A 14,032-nucleotide genomic window follows, 5' to 3' on the forward strand; every position below is an offset into this window, starting at 1 on the left:
GGGAAAAAAGTATTTTTTGTGACAGTTTAATTAAAGCATTGTATTTTCTGAATCTAGAGCTCGATTTGTAAAATATCTTGACACAATAGAACACCCAGTAACATTTGTCAAACAAGTTGTGAGATGTGCTGTGAAATTGATTGAATACTCGTCCAATTCTGACTCACACATAGCATTGATTATGTTTTTCCTGCTTTGATACTTCCCCATATCCCCTCTATTATCTCCATCAATCACCTTCCTTCTTTATCTTCCTTTCTTCTCCATCTCTTCCCCTCCATCAGCCTCCACTCAGGTGGTTTTCTCCTTCGACGTTGGCAACGGGCCGCTGGAGGTTCGCGTGGAGTCGAGCGTCCCCCTGAACGACACCCGTTGGCATCGAGTCCGAGCCGAGCGGAACGTCAAGGAGGCGTCGCTTCGTTTGGACGGACTTCCTGTCGCCACACAGGAGGCTCCTGCTGACGGACACCTCCACCTGCAGCTCAACAGCCAGCTGTTCATAGGTGAGGAGTGTGACTCCCCCATTAGTCTGTTGTCTGATTATCTTGTTGCTTCTTTAACGGGCTGTTTAGGAATGTAAAATAGTTATATAACAGTACAAATGTGTGTGAGTTTCTGTGTGAGTTGTGGCCTCATTAGTCTCAGTGCTGGTGGGTTCAAGGCCCTTTCTCAAGTCTTCTGGATTGACAGTTTCTTACCGTGTCTCCATATTTCTCAGGCACTAACTTCCACACATACTTGCCTTGTTTCTCTCATCCCGTTTCTCAGAGTTTCTCGCTCTCTGGAGAACTGGTAGTTCAGCGCTTTCTGTCTCAGCAGCTGGATCACAGGACGTTTAGTCAAACATCTTTTGAGACTCTCCCGGCAGAAAAAAAAACCTCCGTTTCTTACCCAAGTTCACAGCAGTACTCCATGAAACAGACAAGAATAGTGCTTTGTCTCGTTACTCGGGGCTTTAGTAGAGAACAAGTCATTTACATTGGAGGCCATTGCATTCAGTCATCTTAACCAGGGAGTATGTTCCCAGTCAAGTTTATTAATATCACAGTGAGTCAAAAGACATTAACAAGACATACAACAATTAAATGGTCTAAAAAAACACTGTTGATTCTCACAAACCTTAAGGCCACATGTGGTTGTGCATTTCCTTCTTCCTACAACATTTCTGAGACAATTTTTGTAGCACTTTATGGGGACTCTTAAAAACATTGCTCGATAGCGTTACTAGTGGACAAAAACTTCACTGGTTCCTTTAACAAACAAACGTAATAAAGACAAGCATAGAAAAAACTCAATCATTTGTGTGTGTTTTTAAGTTAGAGTACATGAGTTGGGTTCAGCTGTAGCACTGATTTCTCGTCATATTTCTGTATAGTATTAGGACACATGCTTATTTCCATCAGGTTGTGATAAATAAGGAGGATGACATTTTGTATCCGGAGGATCCAGTGCTGTAGCAGGTAATACACGATGTGATATGTACAGAGTGCTTTGTATCCACGTCAGACTGGGATTAAATCCTCAGGAAAGAGCTAAAACATTCTCTCTTTCCACACATGTTAATCTGCTGGCTGACTCTTCTTGTCTGCTCAGCGGTATTGGACATGAAGGTGCTGAGTCTGCATGTCTATTCTGTCGGGTTTCTTTATGCACAGCCCTACAGTATGCACTCTGGGTAGACTGGGAATCAAGCCCCAAGACAGCAGCAGGTCTGACCTCTTCCTATGGAGTCCTACTTACTCGTTCGAAGGAAATGAAATATTCAGTTTCAAAGTGCTAAACTGCTGTCGGCTAAATGTCGGCAGCTGCTCAGCACTATCGGATAGGAAAGTGCTGAGTCGATGGTTTCTGACCACAAATAATAATCTTGTTTGATAAACAAAGCATGCATCAGGGAGCAGTAACGTATAGAGTTGTGTGTGCATTGAGGGTCTTTCAATAATCTGTAAATGAAGCTGAACCTGTGAATGATTCTTCAGGCCGTCATGTAATTAACCAGCGAGCTGAGAATCTCCAACACAAACTCCATCAACACTGCAGCCCGGTTCATCTCAACTCCATCAGTTATTCCCCATGTGACCTCTCACCAGAGCTACAGGGGGGAAACGATGAAAATACATTTATTATCAGGTCTTTTCATTCTGCAAATATTATGTACGGCAGTTCATATCAGTAAACACACACTGTGTGGGGAAAAGAAAGCAACAAGCAGTGGTGAGATTGGATGAAGGCAGCGGGGAAATCTAGGTGAATATCAGCCTGAACCCCAATATGTTTTCCTCTGAATCATCGATGCAGTACTCATGTTTGTGTGTCTGAATTAAGATCTGATGGCCTTATTTTCCAGAATGGTTTGGTAATGGATGTTTGTGTTGTTTGACTTGATGGTCTTGATTTGATGTGCGGGAATGAAGAATTCTCACCTCTCCTGATTTAGTGTAACAATAGTAACAAGTACAAAGTTAGTGTTAAAGTCTCCTCGAGAAAGCTCATTGAAAAGTACATAATATATGTATGCAAATAAATATACGAGTATTCATATCTGCTCAGGTGCATGCAATCATAAACCATAACACTGCTGTAGAGATTATGCCCATTTTATTCATGAAAATATTCATGAGGAAAAATGTATATCTAATCCTTTTGTGCATTTTAGATAAACTGATATCACATGAGACCTCCACAGATTTAAGTCAGCCTACTTAGTGTTGTCGTCCATGAATTCATTAAACAGTGTATTTATGAGCTTTAATTATCCTTTGTGCAGATTTATAAGGCAGTGGATGACTGTTTCGATTAATAACCCGTGTTATTGCCTTGCATGGATTTATACGCCATGGGATTGGCGTTACGCTTTCTTTATTGCCTGCTATTTGTAGGTGTAAAATATTCACACGCAGCAGTTTCAAGTGAAATATGTCTGCGTTCTTTGCAAGCAGCATTTCACATTGCCTGGTTTGGATGGATAACCAGCAGCTTAGTGGTGCTGCGTTTGCATCCATGGTGGCTGGCGCGCTGGTATATTTCTTCTCTGCATGCTGTGAGTGGTGCATAAGGGACAGTTTTTACATTTTGTTTAAAAAGAGGACCTGCAATCCCCTCCAATGACAGTTTGGCGTTTGTCTGAAGTTGAAATTCACTTTGCCCGTCTGTTGTTGGTTTGTGTTGCCCAGTGCAGCGGTGCAGAGAGCCACAAAGAGAGGGCAAGTTCATTTAAATAAGGCAGCACAGCGATAGTTGTTGGTATGTTAGTGGAAGGTGGGTTTTGGACTTTGCGCTGAGAATAGACGTCTGAGCACCACGTCTGTTTCTGTTCCGTCACTCAGCTGCCAGCCTGGCAATTTTATCAACAAGAGCAAACTAAATACTCCGAAATAATCAGAGTCCCCTCCATTAATTACGATATCCTGCTTTGAGAGGCTGCACTGTTTGATATGCGATCAAAACATCCCTCTGCTCCAGAGCTCTCTTCTTAAAAACTCTTTGAGCTCATTCTCTCTTTTCACACTTTGCTTCGTAATTCTTTGTATTGTGAGCCGCACGCACTTCACCTTCGACGCTTGCTTTGATCTGCATTCCACGAATTGTTTTTGCATTCACTCTCATGTGGTCTCATACTTTATGCACAGAGTGGGCTCTCACAGCATGATCTTGTGTAGAGAGGCTGCAATCGTCTTGTTAGAGCCGAGGTTCTACGCCAGGTTGAAATTCTCACCGATGTTGAAGGTCTCATTATCTGCATTTGGACGTTTTGATCTTTGCTTTAATGTTTACCCCACAAATCCCTCCTTTTCTAGAAATGATCTTACCTTCCAATAACAATTCCAATAACAATTTCAATCCGTGTTCTTTGCAGAAATGACAGGCTGTCACGTTTGAATTCTGATTGCTGCCGTCACATACGAGGAGCGTGTGTGTGTGTGCGTGCACAAAGGTGGACATGCATTTTTGACATATTTTCGTGTGCTCAGGTTTGCAGCTATTACGATTAGAATCTGACAGATTGCAAGTTAGGTGCTGGAGATGGTGAAAGGGTGCAGGTGATTGAAAGGGAAGGAAATTGGCCATTCTTCTCCACACAGACGGACAAAAAGACAGATAAACTAGAGAGAGAAAATGTATACACTTGTCAACACAAGGACATAAAAGAAAGGCAGGAACAAAGAGGAAAGACACTCGAATCTTTGATTTCTTGATGCTCGTGATGAAGTTTAAAATGAAGCATTTAAAAATGTTTTCAGGAGGCACGGCGTCCAGGCAGAAGGGCTTTCGGGGTTGTATTCGCGCCCTGCAGCTGAACGGCGTCACCCTGGACCTGGAGGAGAGGGCGAAGATCACCCCGGGGGTTCGGGCCGGCTGCCCGGGTCACTGCAGCAGCTACGGCTCGCTCTGCCAGAACCAGGGCCGCTGTGTGGAGGGAGCCAACGGCTTCCACTGTGACTGCAGCCTGTCAGCATACACTGGAGTCTTCTGCCATACAGGTACATGCACACACACACACACACACACACTGGAGGTGTTTAGGCAAGTCACACCATTAAAAACAATATTATTATTATTACATTGTTGGGCTTTTGTCACAGAGATCATGTCACACCCACTTTTTTGAAGGTCTTGATCTCGATTCCCACACGTAAAATTCCCCTCTGCAATGCCTGTTGATTACCACACCAGGTACACTTATACAGTAATAAAAGAAGTGAATGGAGAGGACCTTCATTCGTTTTTTGTGGATGTTTTTATGGGACTGTGGATCTTTCAGATGACTTTGAGGGAGTGCCAATAGTTTGCATGTTCCGCATTGTGTGCGTCATGCAGTGTGGGACTGTCACTGGTATGGTTCTGGTCTTTACTTGGTTTCAACCCTCTCAAAGTCTTGATTCACTCTGGTCTTCGTCATGAACTGGTCACAGTTTAGGTGGTCTTGACCACAGCACTGCATTGAGGTCTAACAAATGTTTCCTGCAAAGCGTCCTGCTTATCTCAGTATTCCCAAAGGGCCTGTACCTGACTTTTTAGATGTGGGTCAAATGAAATCTAACAGTCCAGCTGAAGGTCTTGGTCCAGTTGGACTCTGGGGGTGTATTTGCGGTATGAAAACATCATTGAGAACAAAAGGGAGTGAATATAAGAAGGTATTGTAGAAACAACAAAAGAAAGGTAGCCTACTCAAGACTACCGCCTTGATGAAAAATCAATGGCAGAACTCTTGATCTGAAAATATCAAAAAGCCTCCATTTAGATTAAAGAGGTTTAAATATGTCTGTTGTATGAGACAGTGGCCAAAAATAAAAAGCTTCATAACGCAGTAGTTGTGGTCACAAAGAGATCTCTGGTATTAGTTTTGCCAGTGTGGCAACACTGTTTTCAAAGGAACTCGCTAATCAGCTCTCATCTCTCTTTTCCATTTCGGATATTGCCAAATAAGAGCTTGCCGCTGTAACCTGTGTCTCTTCCTTCAGAGGTCTCGGCCAGCTTCAAATCGGGGACGACCGTCAGCTACACCTTCAAGGAGCCGTACGAGTCGAGCCGGAACAGCAGCGCCCTGCCGTCCTCCATCTACTCCGACAGGACGCTGAGAGGAGAGAACGTCTCCCTGAGCTTCAGCACCAACCAGAGTCCGGCTCTGCTGCTCTACGTCAGCTCCTACTACAGAGAGTCCCTGGCCCTGCTCATCAACAAGCACGGTGATGAGGATTCAAGTAGAGCGTCTCGTTTTCTATTTACATCGTCTTATCTACCTCGACTTCTTTCCTGCAGCTTTCATTTATTTAGCCTCCTCCTCCTCCTCCTCGTGTTTCATAAACTTTGGTGCGACATAATTACATTGTAGCTTTTAAGTGCATTCACCAGACGTCTCCGCGGTCAGCATGAAACCTTTAATGCACTGCTGTCCATCAGCTGTCTCTGAGTCATTAACACCAGAAAATAAAATCCATTTGCAGCTAATCTTTGTGCCAATTTCATTGGACTGCTGAAAATGTAATTTTAATTCCAAAGTGCCTCCTACTTCTTTTAAACTGAAGTGTCCAATTAAATCCCTGAGAGATTTCTTTTGTTCAGCTCATTTCGTATATATTTTCCTCCTCTGCTGCATTTAAACCTCCTCCAGCACAAACCCTTGTCAATCCCTTAAGGCCTGTTTTCAAAAATACATTTATTATCAGAAACAGCTAAATGGATGAGTGCATACTCCAAACCAGTATTCCTTCTTGGTAAATACACCTTTTTATTTTGAAGAACAGTGAGTCTTTATGGGATTAAGTACTATACTTGAAGAAGTATTTAGTAATTATTAAGGACAACGTGTTATTTCTTATCCTTCTCTTAATCTCAAGAGCACAAAGACATCACACGGCTTTCATTAAATCTGCATTTAATCCTCAGAATATTATGAAAATTAATTCAATTTGGAGTTGTATTATTGATAGGGAATTAACTTCTAATCCTCTTAATATCGAAAGCTTTATTGACTCAGATTCATCAGCGAAAGTAAAAAACAAAATAAATCCTTAAAATGAGATTCATAAAAATGATAGAAGCAAACGAGAAAGTTTAAAATGGAAACACTTTGTGTGTTTATGGGTGAAGATAAGCTGGAGGTGAGATACAAGCTGGACAGCGGCAGAGATGCTGAAGTGTTGAGGAGCAGCGTGGAGAGCCTGGCCGACGGACAACTACACACCGTCACCATCAGCAGACTGACGGACTCTGTGTCCGTGCAGGTAACAATACGCACACAACCATCACCGTGTATGAACAAACACACAACGCTATACTTTGGGAGAATGGCCTGAAATGTATAAAAGCATATCGTTGATTTGGTCTTACGGTTCTTTCGTCTAATTTCAAAGTAAAAGCTGTGACATTTACAGCCACCTGGAGACAATGAGCAATGTGGTCAGTGTTGTTTTAAAAATGAAATATATGTTCAGCTTCAAACACAGGACTTTCAACCAGAAGACTAGTTGCTGTGTCCCAAGGTGTTCATAGCTTATTTTGACGCGTTTTCCGTACTTGTGTATTTATTTGTTGCAAGTGTGTTTGTTTGAATTCACAACGTTAATCACGAGTTTACCACGACTGTAGTGGAGCATCAAAGTTTGGAACACAGTGGGTAGCCCAGCGTGTTAAAGTGTTTTGCAATCTCAAGTGCTCAGAAAAGAGAAAAAGAGCGAGCGAGCCTGCACATTTGGCTTTTAAGTAACATTTTCAGGTCGATACTTGTGTTAAGATTTTTCTACCAGATCATATTTACATGCTTCAATGTTTAAAATCACATCTACTCACACCGTCGGTCTGATGCCTGTATTCACCCTCTGCCTGAAACGCTCAGTTTTAAAGCCCGTTTCTTTAATCCCCAAAGAGCCCAGGCTGCTGCGATTGACTTAAAAAAATAAATTATCTATCTATCTATCTATCTCACACCTTTGCAAAGGCCTTTCTCAAGCTGTGCGTTCAAATCGTATCGGGATCTACTCAACGTCTTATCTTGTCAACAGGCTCAGATGATAAATGAGGTCAACGTCATCTGTCCAGCAGCCTGAATGTCTTTGTAATTATCAACCCCCTGAGATGAAAAACAAGGTGACCTGGCCTTGCATGGGTGCAGCGGCCGAGGCTCCAGTGAAAAATGAAGTGCATCTCATTTTTGCCACTTTCCTTCACCTTGAATCATTATATCGTTAGCAACATTCTCCGGGGACATCGGGTCAACCTCAACAAGAGTTCCAGCGTGGTTTGTCCTGATGGCCAGCAGCCTGAAATATACACACTGGTCTCGAAAGTGGACAGTATTACATCCTCTCCCCTGAGCAGATGTCCCGTCGAAAGATGACTCCCCGAAGCCCAAATCACTTCAGATAACTATTTACAAAAACAGAGGACAGAGGGCATCAGAGAGGCCAGTGTCCACGGTTTCCCTTCAAGGGTTTCCTGTTGATTTCACATCATGCTCCAGTTAGTCCCGCTCTGTTCTCCAGAAGAGAAACGCTCCAGCTGATATATGTGGAAACTGAAATCATATCAATTTAAAGCAAATAAAACTTTTCCTTCAGCTTATCTCGATAAATATCAGCAGAACACACAGCAGCCACTAACCACAGTATTGACTTTTCTTTTACGCAGCACAGTACTATTATTATCCATCAGCAACATGCACATCTACCAGAACAGTTACACTCGTGGAGTATATATCTATTTTTTGATAGAGACCGGTTTGTAAAAAATACTTATTAAAAGTAAAATATTAATATCTCTTCAAGCATTGCTGTCAAATGGATGAAGCTTATCTGAAACTTGAGTTTGGTTTCTTCTCCGCTGCCACATGACCAGACTCTGTGGAGCAGCCCTCATTCAAGAATTAATTTCCAAATTCAGATTATTCTTTCACACGAAGTAATGGGTCAAAAAGTTACTCTTTAATTAGTCCTCTGAGGCGACACCATTTTTAACAACAGTTAAGAAAAATATGTTTGTTATTTCAGATTGACCAAAATCCCAGAGAAGACTTCAACCTGACATCTGACGGAGAATTCAACGCCATCAAGTCGCTGGTGTTGGGCAGAGTGCACGGTGAGTGAGCAGGCAGTCGAGACACAGTCGAGGCTTTCAAGTTAGAAAACACTCCTTTGAATGACAGCGCAGAGATATTTGGCTTCATCTGACATCATGTGCTCTTTTATGAAAATGTGCAGGCATGAATGTAGCCAAACGTGTTTGTACCAAAGATAACCTGGAGAGAAATGATTTTGTAACTATGCACCATTTCCTCTAAAATCTAATCTGAAATTAGACAATGTCTCATGAATGGTCGCTACCAGAGACGTATCATGCGTCTCTACGTTACTCCTCCGCATTCCAAATATGGTAACTTCCGTTCATCGGTTGCAAAAAAGCCAAGATGGCGACGGCGAAATCGCTGAACTCGAGGCTACACTTTAAACTGAGACTTACAAGTTGAACATGTGAGCAGGTGTCGAGTTGGTCACGTTTTTAAGTTAATGAGAAGAGATTGGAATGGAGCAGGAAGTAAAGGTTGCAGAGAACTTGCAAATCGAACTGAAAATAAAGTAAAACATGTGAAACAAGGAGTTCAGGGCTGAAATATGTATTAAAACTAAAATTGTCACTAGTTTACTCAGATAACCATGAATCCAAAGAACATTTTATTCCTTACTTGCTTCGCCCCAATTAAAAGCAGTCTGACTAATTGTTCTGGACTGAAAAAAGTCAGACTGTTTAGTCAAAGCTCGGTTTGCCGTCACATCCGGCTGCCTCCACCTCACTCCAGTTACAGATGTTAACAGGAGTCCATGCAATGGATGCTTTACTGTCTCCAACCCGGGCTTTTTTAATGCCCTGCTTTATCCATTTAGCGGTGTAGTGCTGGACGGGGACCTGTAGCAGAGTCGGGGTGAGACAGTAATTGGCTCCATCAGAGACGGACTGAGATATAAGCGAACATGAGGGATTGGAGAGGCCGCAGTCACAGCTCTCTGACGACAGACACAACAGCCGCACTGTCAATTTAAAAGCAAACACAGATTAGTGTTGTAAAACGCGTCGGATTCTTCAAATGGCTTTCATCAGCACTGTAGACCAATACCAAGTGAGAAAATGTCTGTAAAGTATCGTTTTTTGGTTTCTTATTAAAGTAGCTACTTACTAGATTATTGTAACTGAGGTGAGGAAAGCATGCAGAAGGTTCTTAATGCTGTTATGTGGTCAGTACATCGTTCTGAGGTTGAACCTTGTTTAAAAAATGTCTGGTCCTTATTTTCTGTTTTCATGGACATGATGCAGTTTGTTTGATTGCACATTTCTTCTGCGAGTACTCGGTGCTGCCGTGGAATGTGAAACCCTGAAACAACCTCTGAAACTGTTCATTGGAACCTACAGACGCCAGCATTATTTTCTATTGATTCAATACAAATTACTCTTTGAACGTCTTTGGCAGTAATTGGTGTTTCAGAGGCCTTTTACTCTCAGTGCTTGAAAGTTAATTAATGACTTGTATTTTTTGGCATTCAGGAAATGCAATAATTTAAAATGATTGCATGAATTGTCATCGGTTCCCTTCAAAACTTAACATACCATTTCATGCAACTAAATGTCATAATAAAACAATGTATGTGAGCCATGCACACCACATTTCTTGTGGAGTAACTATTACATAATCCAAGATCTTTTTATTTATTTTTTTGGCTGTGAAGCTCCGGGATGCTGTAACTCAGCTCGGTGTGTTTTGACCCCGTCATGTCAGCATGTGACCGGTCCTCCCCTCTGGCAGATCAGGATCAGAAAAGCAGCAGGAAAGTGGATTTTCTGTCGTTTCCTGCCAACCCCGTCATCCATCAGCCTAACTAATGGACCCGGAAGGAATACAGAGAGACGGGGGGGGGGGGGGGGGGTGATGGAGTGAAGAGTGTTGCTGCTGAGGGGAGCTTACAGGCGGCAGTAATGCTTCCTGCTGCTCTCATCAACATACAGACGTGTCACCTCTCAGTCATCTGAACAGACACTGATGCAGATGCTTACAGCGGTAACGTCGGCTCTCACAGCTGCTGTGGAGGAGTGGAGGTGAATGATGAAGGGATTTAAGTCCATAAAGTAGACAGATTGGAGGTGAAAGTGCACATCTGTCCCGAGGAGCGATAGATGCAGACTGGTGTAATGGTAACTGTCTGTATGTTTTACATTCTCCCTGATTGGATGGCGATGCGCATTATGGATCCGGACTTGATCAGTTTGTGTCCTGCTGCTGCACTCAGAGTAAATAAACAAAAGCATTGTACTCAGTATAACGAATGAATGATGTTTACAGGCGCTTAATCAGTTCAAGTTAATGTACTGCCCACAATGAGGGTTAACGGGACGATCTGCAGCAGAGTCAGTGAACCCGTTAGCATGGCCATAAGTATTGAGTTGAGATAAAGCCCATAAGCATGAAACATATAGCTGACAAACTGTGAAAATGCCTCTCATCTCAGTATAGGTCTGTTTATTTACTCAGTGTTCAGGGATATATTTCAAAAGCATGCCAGGACTGTATAGAAGCAGCGTTATTCATCACCGACTTGATTAATGTCTGATGTCAACATAAGCTTTATGAAATATGTACAGCACGTGTATTCTGTAATTTGTATCTCTTTTCTCGAGTTTAAAACAAACACATCTAACCCTCTCGTCTTCCATTCCTTTCGACAGAGTCCGATGATTCGGATCCAGACCTGTCCCGGTTGGCGTCTCTCGGTTTTACCGGCTGTCTCTCGGTGGTCCACTTTAACTCCATCAGCCCTCTGAAAGCTGCTCTGCTCCACCCGCACACCAGCACCGTCGTCATCACCGGACCTTTAGTCCAGTCCAACTGCGGCGCCTCGGCGGCGGCCGATCCCTACGCAGCAGAGAACACGCACCACCTGTCAGGTAGGAGGGGAGGAGTCGGTTCGGTTAATTCAATATCAAGTTTTATACAACTGTGTGCTCTTTCACATGCCATGGTGCGGATACTCATTGGAGTTTTGGTTTCTACAAATGTAACATAAAAGAATCAAAAGTGAGGTCCATTATGTGTTTTGACTTCATTTGTAGCGTAGAAACATCTTATAGCTTTGCTCGTGCAAATAGTAAATCCTTGAAGTTACAAAACATGGTAAATGACAATTAAAAATTATAAAAAGCAAGAAAATCACATTCCCTTTCACATAGAAGACTGAATGCAGACGCTCGGAGGATAAGCTGTGTATGTGTATGAATATACATACACACACACACACACACACACACACACACACGCTGTAGTTAAGTCCTGCTGCCAAAATTCCACCACAGAATACAGTCCCAAGAAAAATCCCCCGAGTATTTGTTTTTTTAACAATCGTGATTAACTGTATTTGAAATTAATTATTCTTTTATTTTTTTTTAATCTGTGAGCCGCTTTTAAAGATTTACTTCTTCAGCATGAAGCAATGGGCTTAAGGCCAAGTGACATTGATGACATTGTTGAATTGATTGGATTCGATTTCAGACGACGGGTCATATTCCAGCTCCGTTTCTGGGAATCTGCTTGTAGAGTAGCACACGTCTCCTGTTCTCTTCATTTCTGCGAGTTGACATTGCATGAAAATTGCTTTTCCAGTTCGTAAAGAGGCTCGTTAATCTCAGTATATCCTCCTTGTTTTCTGGAGACTAATGACAGTGTGATCAATGCTTTAATTCATTTGGACCACAGATCTTTTGGGATTTCCTCGCCTCCGGGCTCGCTCTCATCCAGTTTGTGATGCTTTATTAGAGTCATTTGGAGAGCTGATGTAGTATTCCCCGTCTACTCTGAATGATGTTCTGATCTTGTTTTTCCTTCCGTCTCTTTCTTTCTGGTCCTTTCGTTTTCTATGATTTCTGTAATTCTTGTCTCTTCATTTCTTTCTTACTCTTTGACATCTGCTCCGTTTCTTGGTGCCCTTTGATTTTTCATTTCCTGTCTTTAATACATTTTTCCTCCTCCTGTCTTCTGTCTCTGCTGTAGACCAGTCTGGTTCAGTGGGTTCGGGTCAGCCTTTAGTCAAAGCCATCAGGACCGGCTCTGCTCTGATTGGAGGTACTGAACCTTTTCACTGTATTTCACTCTACTGGAACAAGGACCAGCTCCATCGGCACAACAGCAGAAACTTTGGTTTTTGGTACACTGTTGAACCGTAACTTGAATGCATTAGTTTGGTGAAACATTTTTTTCAGGTATTTTTTCAGGATCAGGTATTAAGGTTCCACATCATCAACGATGTGGACAGATGTTGAGCTCAAAGAACGAGTAAAGTGATGTGCCAGGCAAGATTCCTTTTAAAACTCATTTAAAACTTTGTTGCTCTGCCAGCACAGATTGATTCAAAGAGAAGACCGAAAAGGTTCAATCTATAATGGTGTAGATAGAAAAGGTGAGGCCCAGAGAAAAGTCATTTAAAACTGTCCATTAAACTGGCCTGACTGTCTCAGTGCACAAAGGGCAGCTCACCTAATTAAACCTATGCAGGAATTGCTTGCTGATGGGAAAACTTATTTGCAGTTATCTCGAAAAAAAGAAAAGCATGGTTTCTTTATAATGTAGTATTAAATTGATTTCAGTCGTATTTTAGAATTCCAATTAAATGAAACCTGCTCTCATCTTCCCAAATGTGCTCAACAGAGCAGATGAGCCCGATAGTTTCAGAAGATTTCAAATTGTGTTTAATGTACTTGAAAGTTCCATGAGAAAGATATTCAAAACATGAGTAGGCATGACTTTTGAGTATCGCTTTAATCATTCATGTGGATTGAAATTTGACATGACAATGTTCTCACATCTCAGCCTATTACATCTTGAACGTCTCTACCTTGCAGGCGTCATAGCAGTGGTGATCTTCGTGATCGTGACCGGCCTGGCGATAACCGGCAGATTCCTCTACCGCAGAAAGGAGACGTATAGGAACCAGGAAGTGAAGGGAGTCAAACAGGAGGACAGCCAGGATTTCCCCTTCAACAACCAGACGGACTCCCAGAACGTCTCCACTGGGAACCCAAAGGAGTATTTCATGTAGCTGGAGGCCTGATGAACACGCCTCAAGACTCAACGCTGCACGAGGAGCCACTCGGACACTTTGATGGCAGAAGTGGATCAACAGCATGTCGAGGCAAAAAAAAACAAGTTTTGTCTTCTGATGCTTTACTGTAAATTGTGAATATACTGATACAAACGGGCAACAGTGTTGGACTTATGAGGTGTTGATATTCTTGTTTCAACTAAGTATTCAAAAATGTAAATGTGGAATTAATGTCTTTGTAAAAATTTCTGGCGAACGTCACCGTCCTATTGAAACGTTGGAAATAATGCAGGTATCAGTATTTGTATGGCGTATGGGTAAGAAAATATGTGAAGCTAGGCCCTCTTGTGGTTCGGTTTCCTGTAGACGGAGATGGGTACTTGCAATGTTCCCTCTAATTTTTCATGTGTCTGGGCATACACACAAGCTCCCTGAGCACACTGAGGACCACTGTGAGC

The 14,032-nt window shown here is 42.4% G+C and overlaps 1 protein-coding gene across 1 annotated transcript in view; it reads left to right on the forward strand.

The window, feature by feature from the left end:
- The window catches only part of LOC306789094 (contactin-associated protein-like 4), a gene marked incomplete at both ends in the record, with an annotated part of 63,452 nt that extends 49,881 nt beyond the window's left edge, over positions 1–13,571 (forward strand). Inside the window, 8 exons of the mRNA XM_079284882.1 lie at positions 285–503; positions 4,242–4,481; positions 5,463–5,687; positions 6,592–6,725; positions 8,487–8,574; positions 11,209–11,427; positions 12,527–12,598; positions 13,375–13,571. Of these exons, the coding sequence (XP_079141008.1) occupies positions 285–503; positions 4,242–4,481; positions 5,463–5,687; positions 6,592–6,725; positions 8,487–8,574; positions 11,209–11,427; positions 12,527–12,598; positions 13,375–13,571 (1,394 nt within the window). The remainder of the gene's footprint in view (positions 1–284; positions 504–4,241; positions 4,482–5,462; positions 5,688–6,591; positions 6,726–8,486; positions 8,575–11,208; positions 11,428–12,526; positions 12,599–13,374) is intronic.
- Positions 13,572–14,032: the final 461 nt, after the last annotated feature.

This window comes from Melanostigma gelatinosum (assembly GCF_949748355.1).
Source record: "Melanostigma gelatinosum genome assembly, chromosome: 15".
Lineage (NCBI taxonomy): Eukaryota > Metazoa > Chordata > Actinopteri > Perciformes > Zoarcidae > Melanostigma > Melanostigma gelatinosum.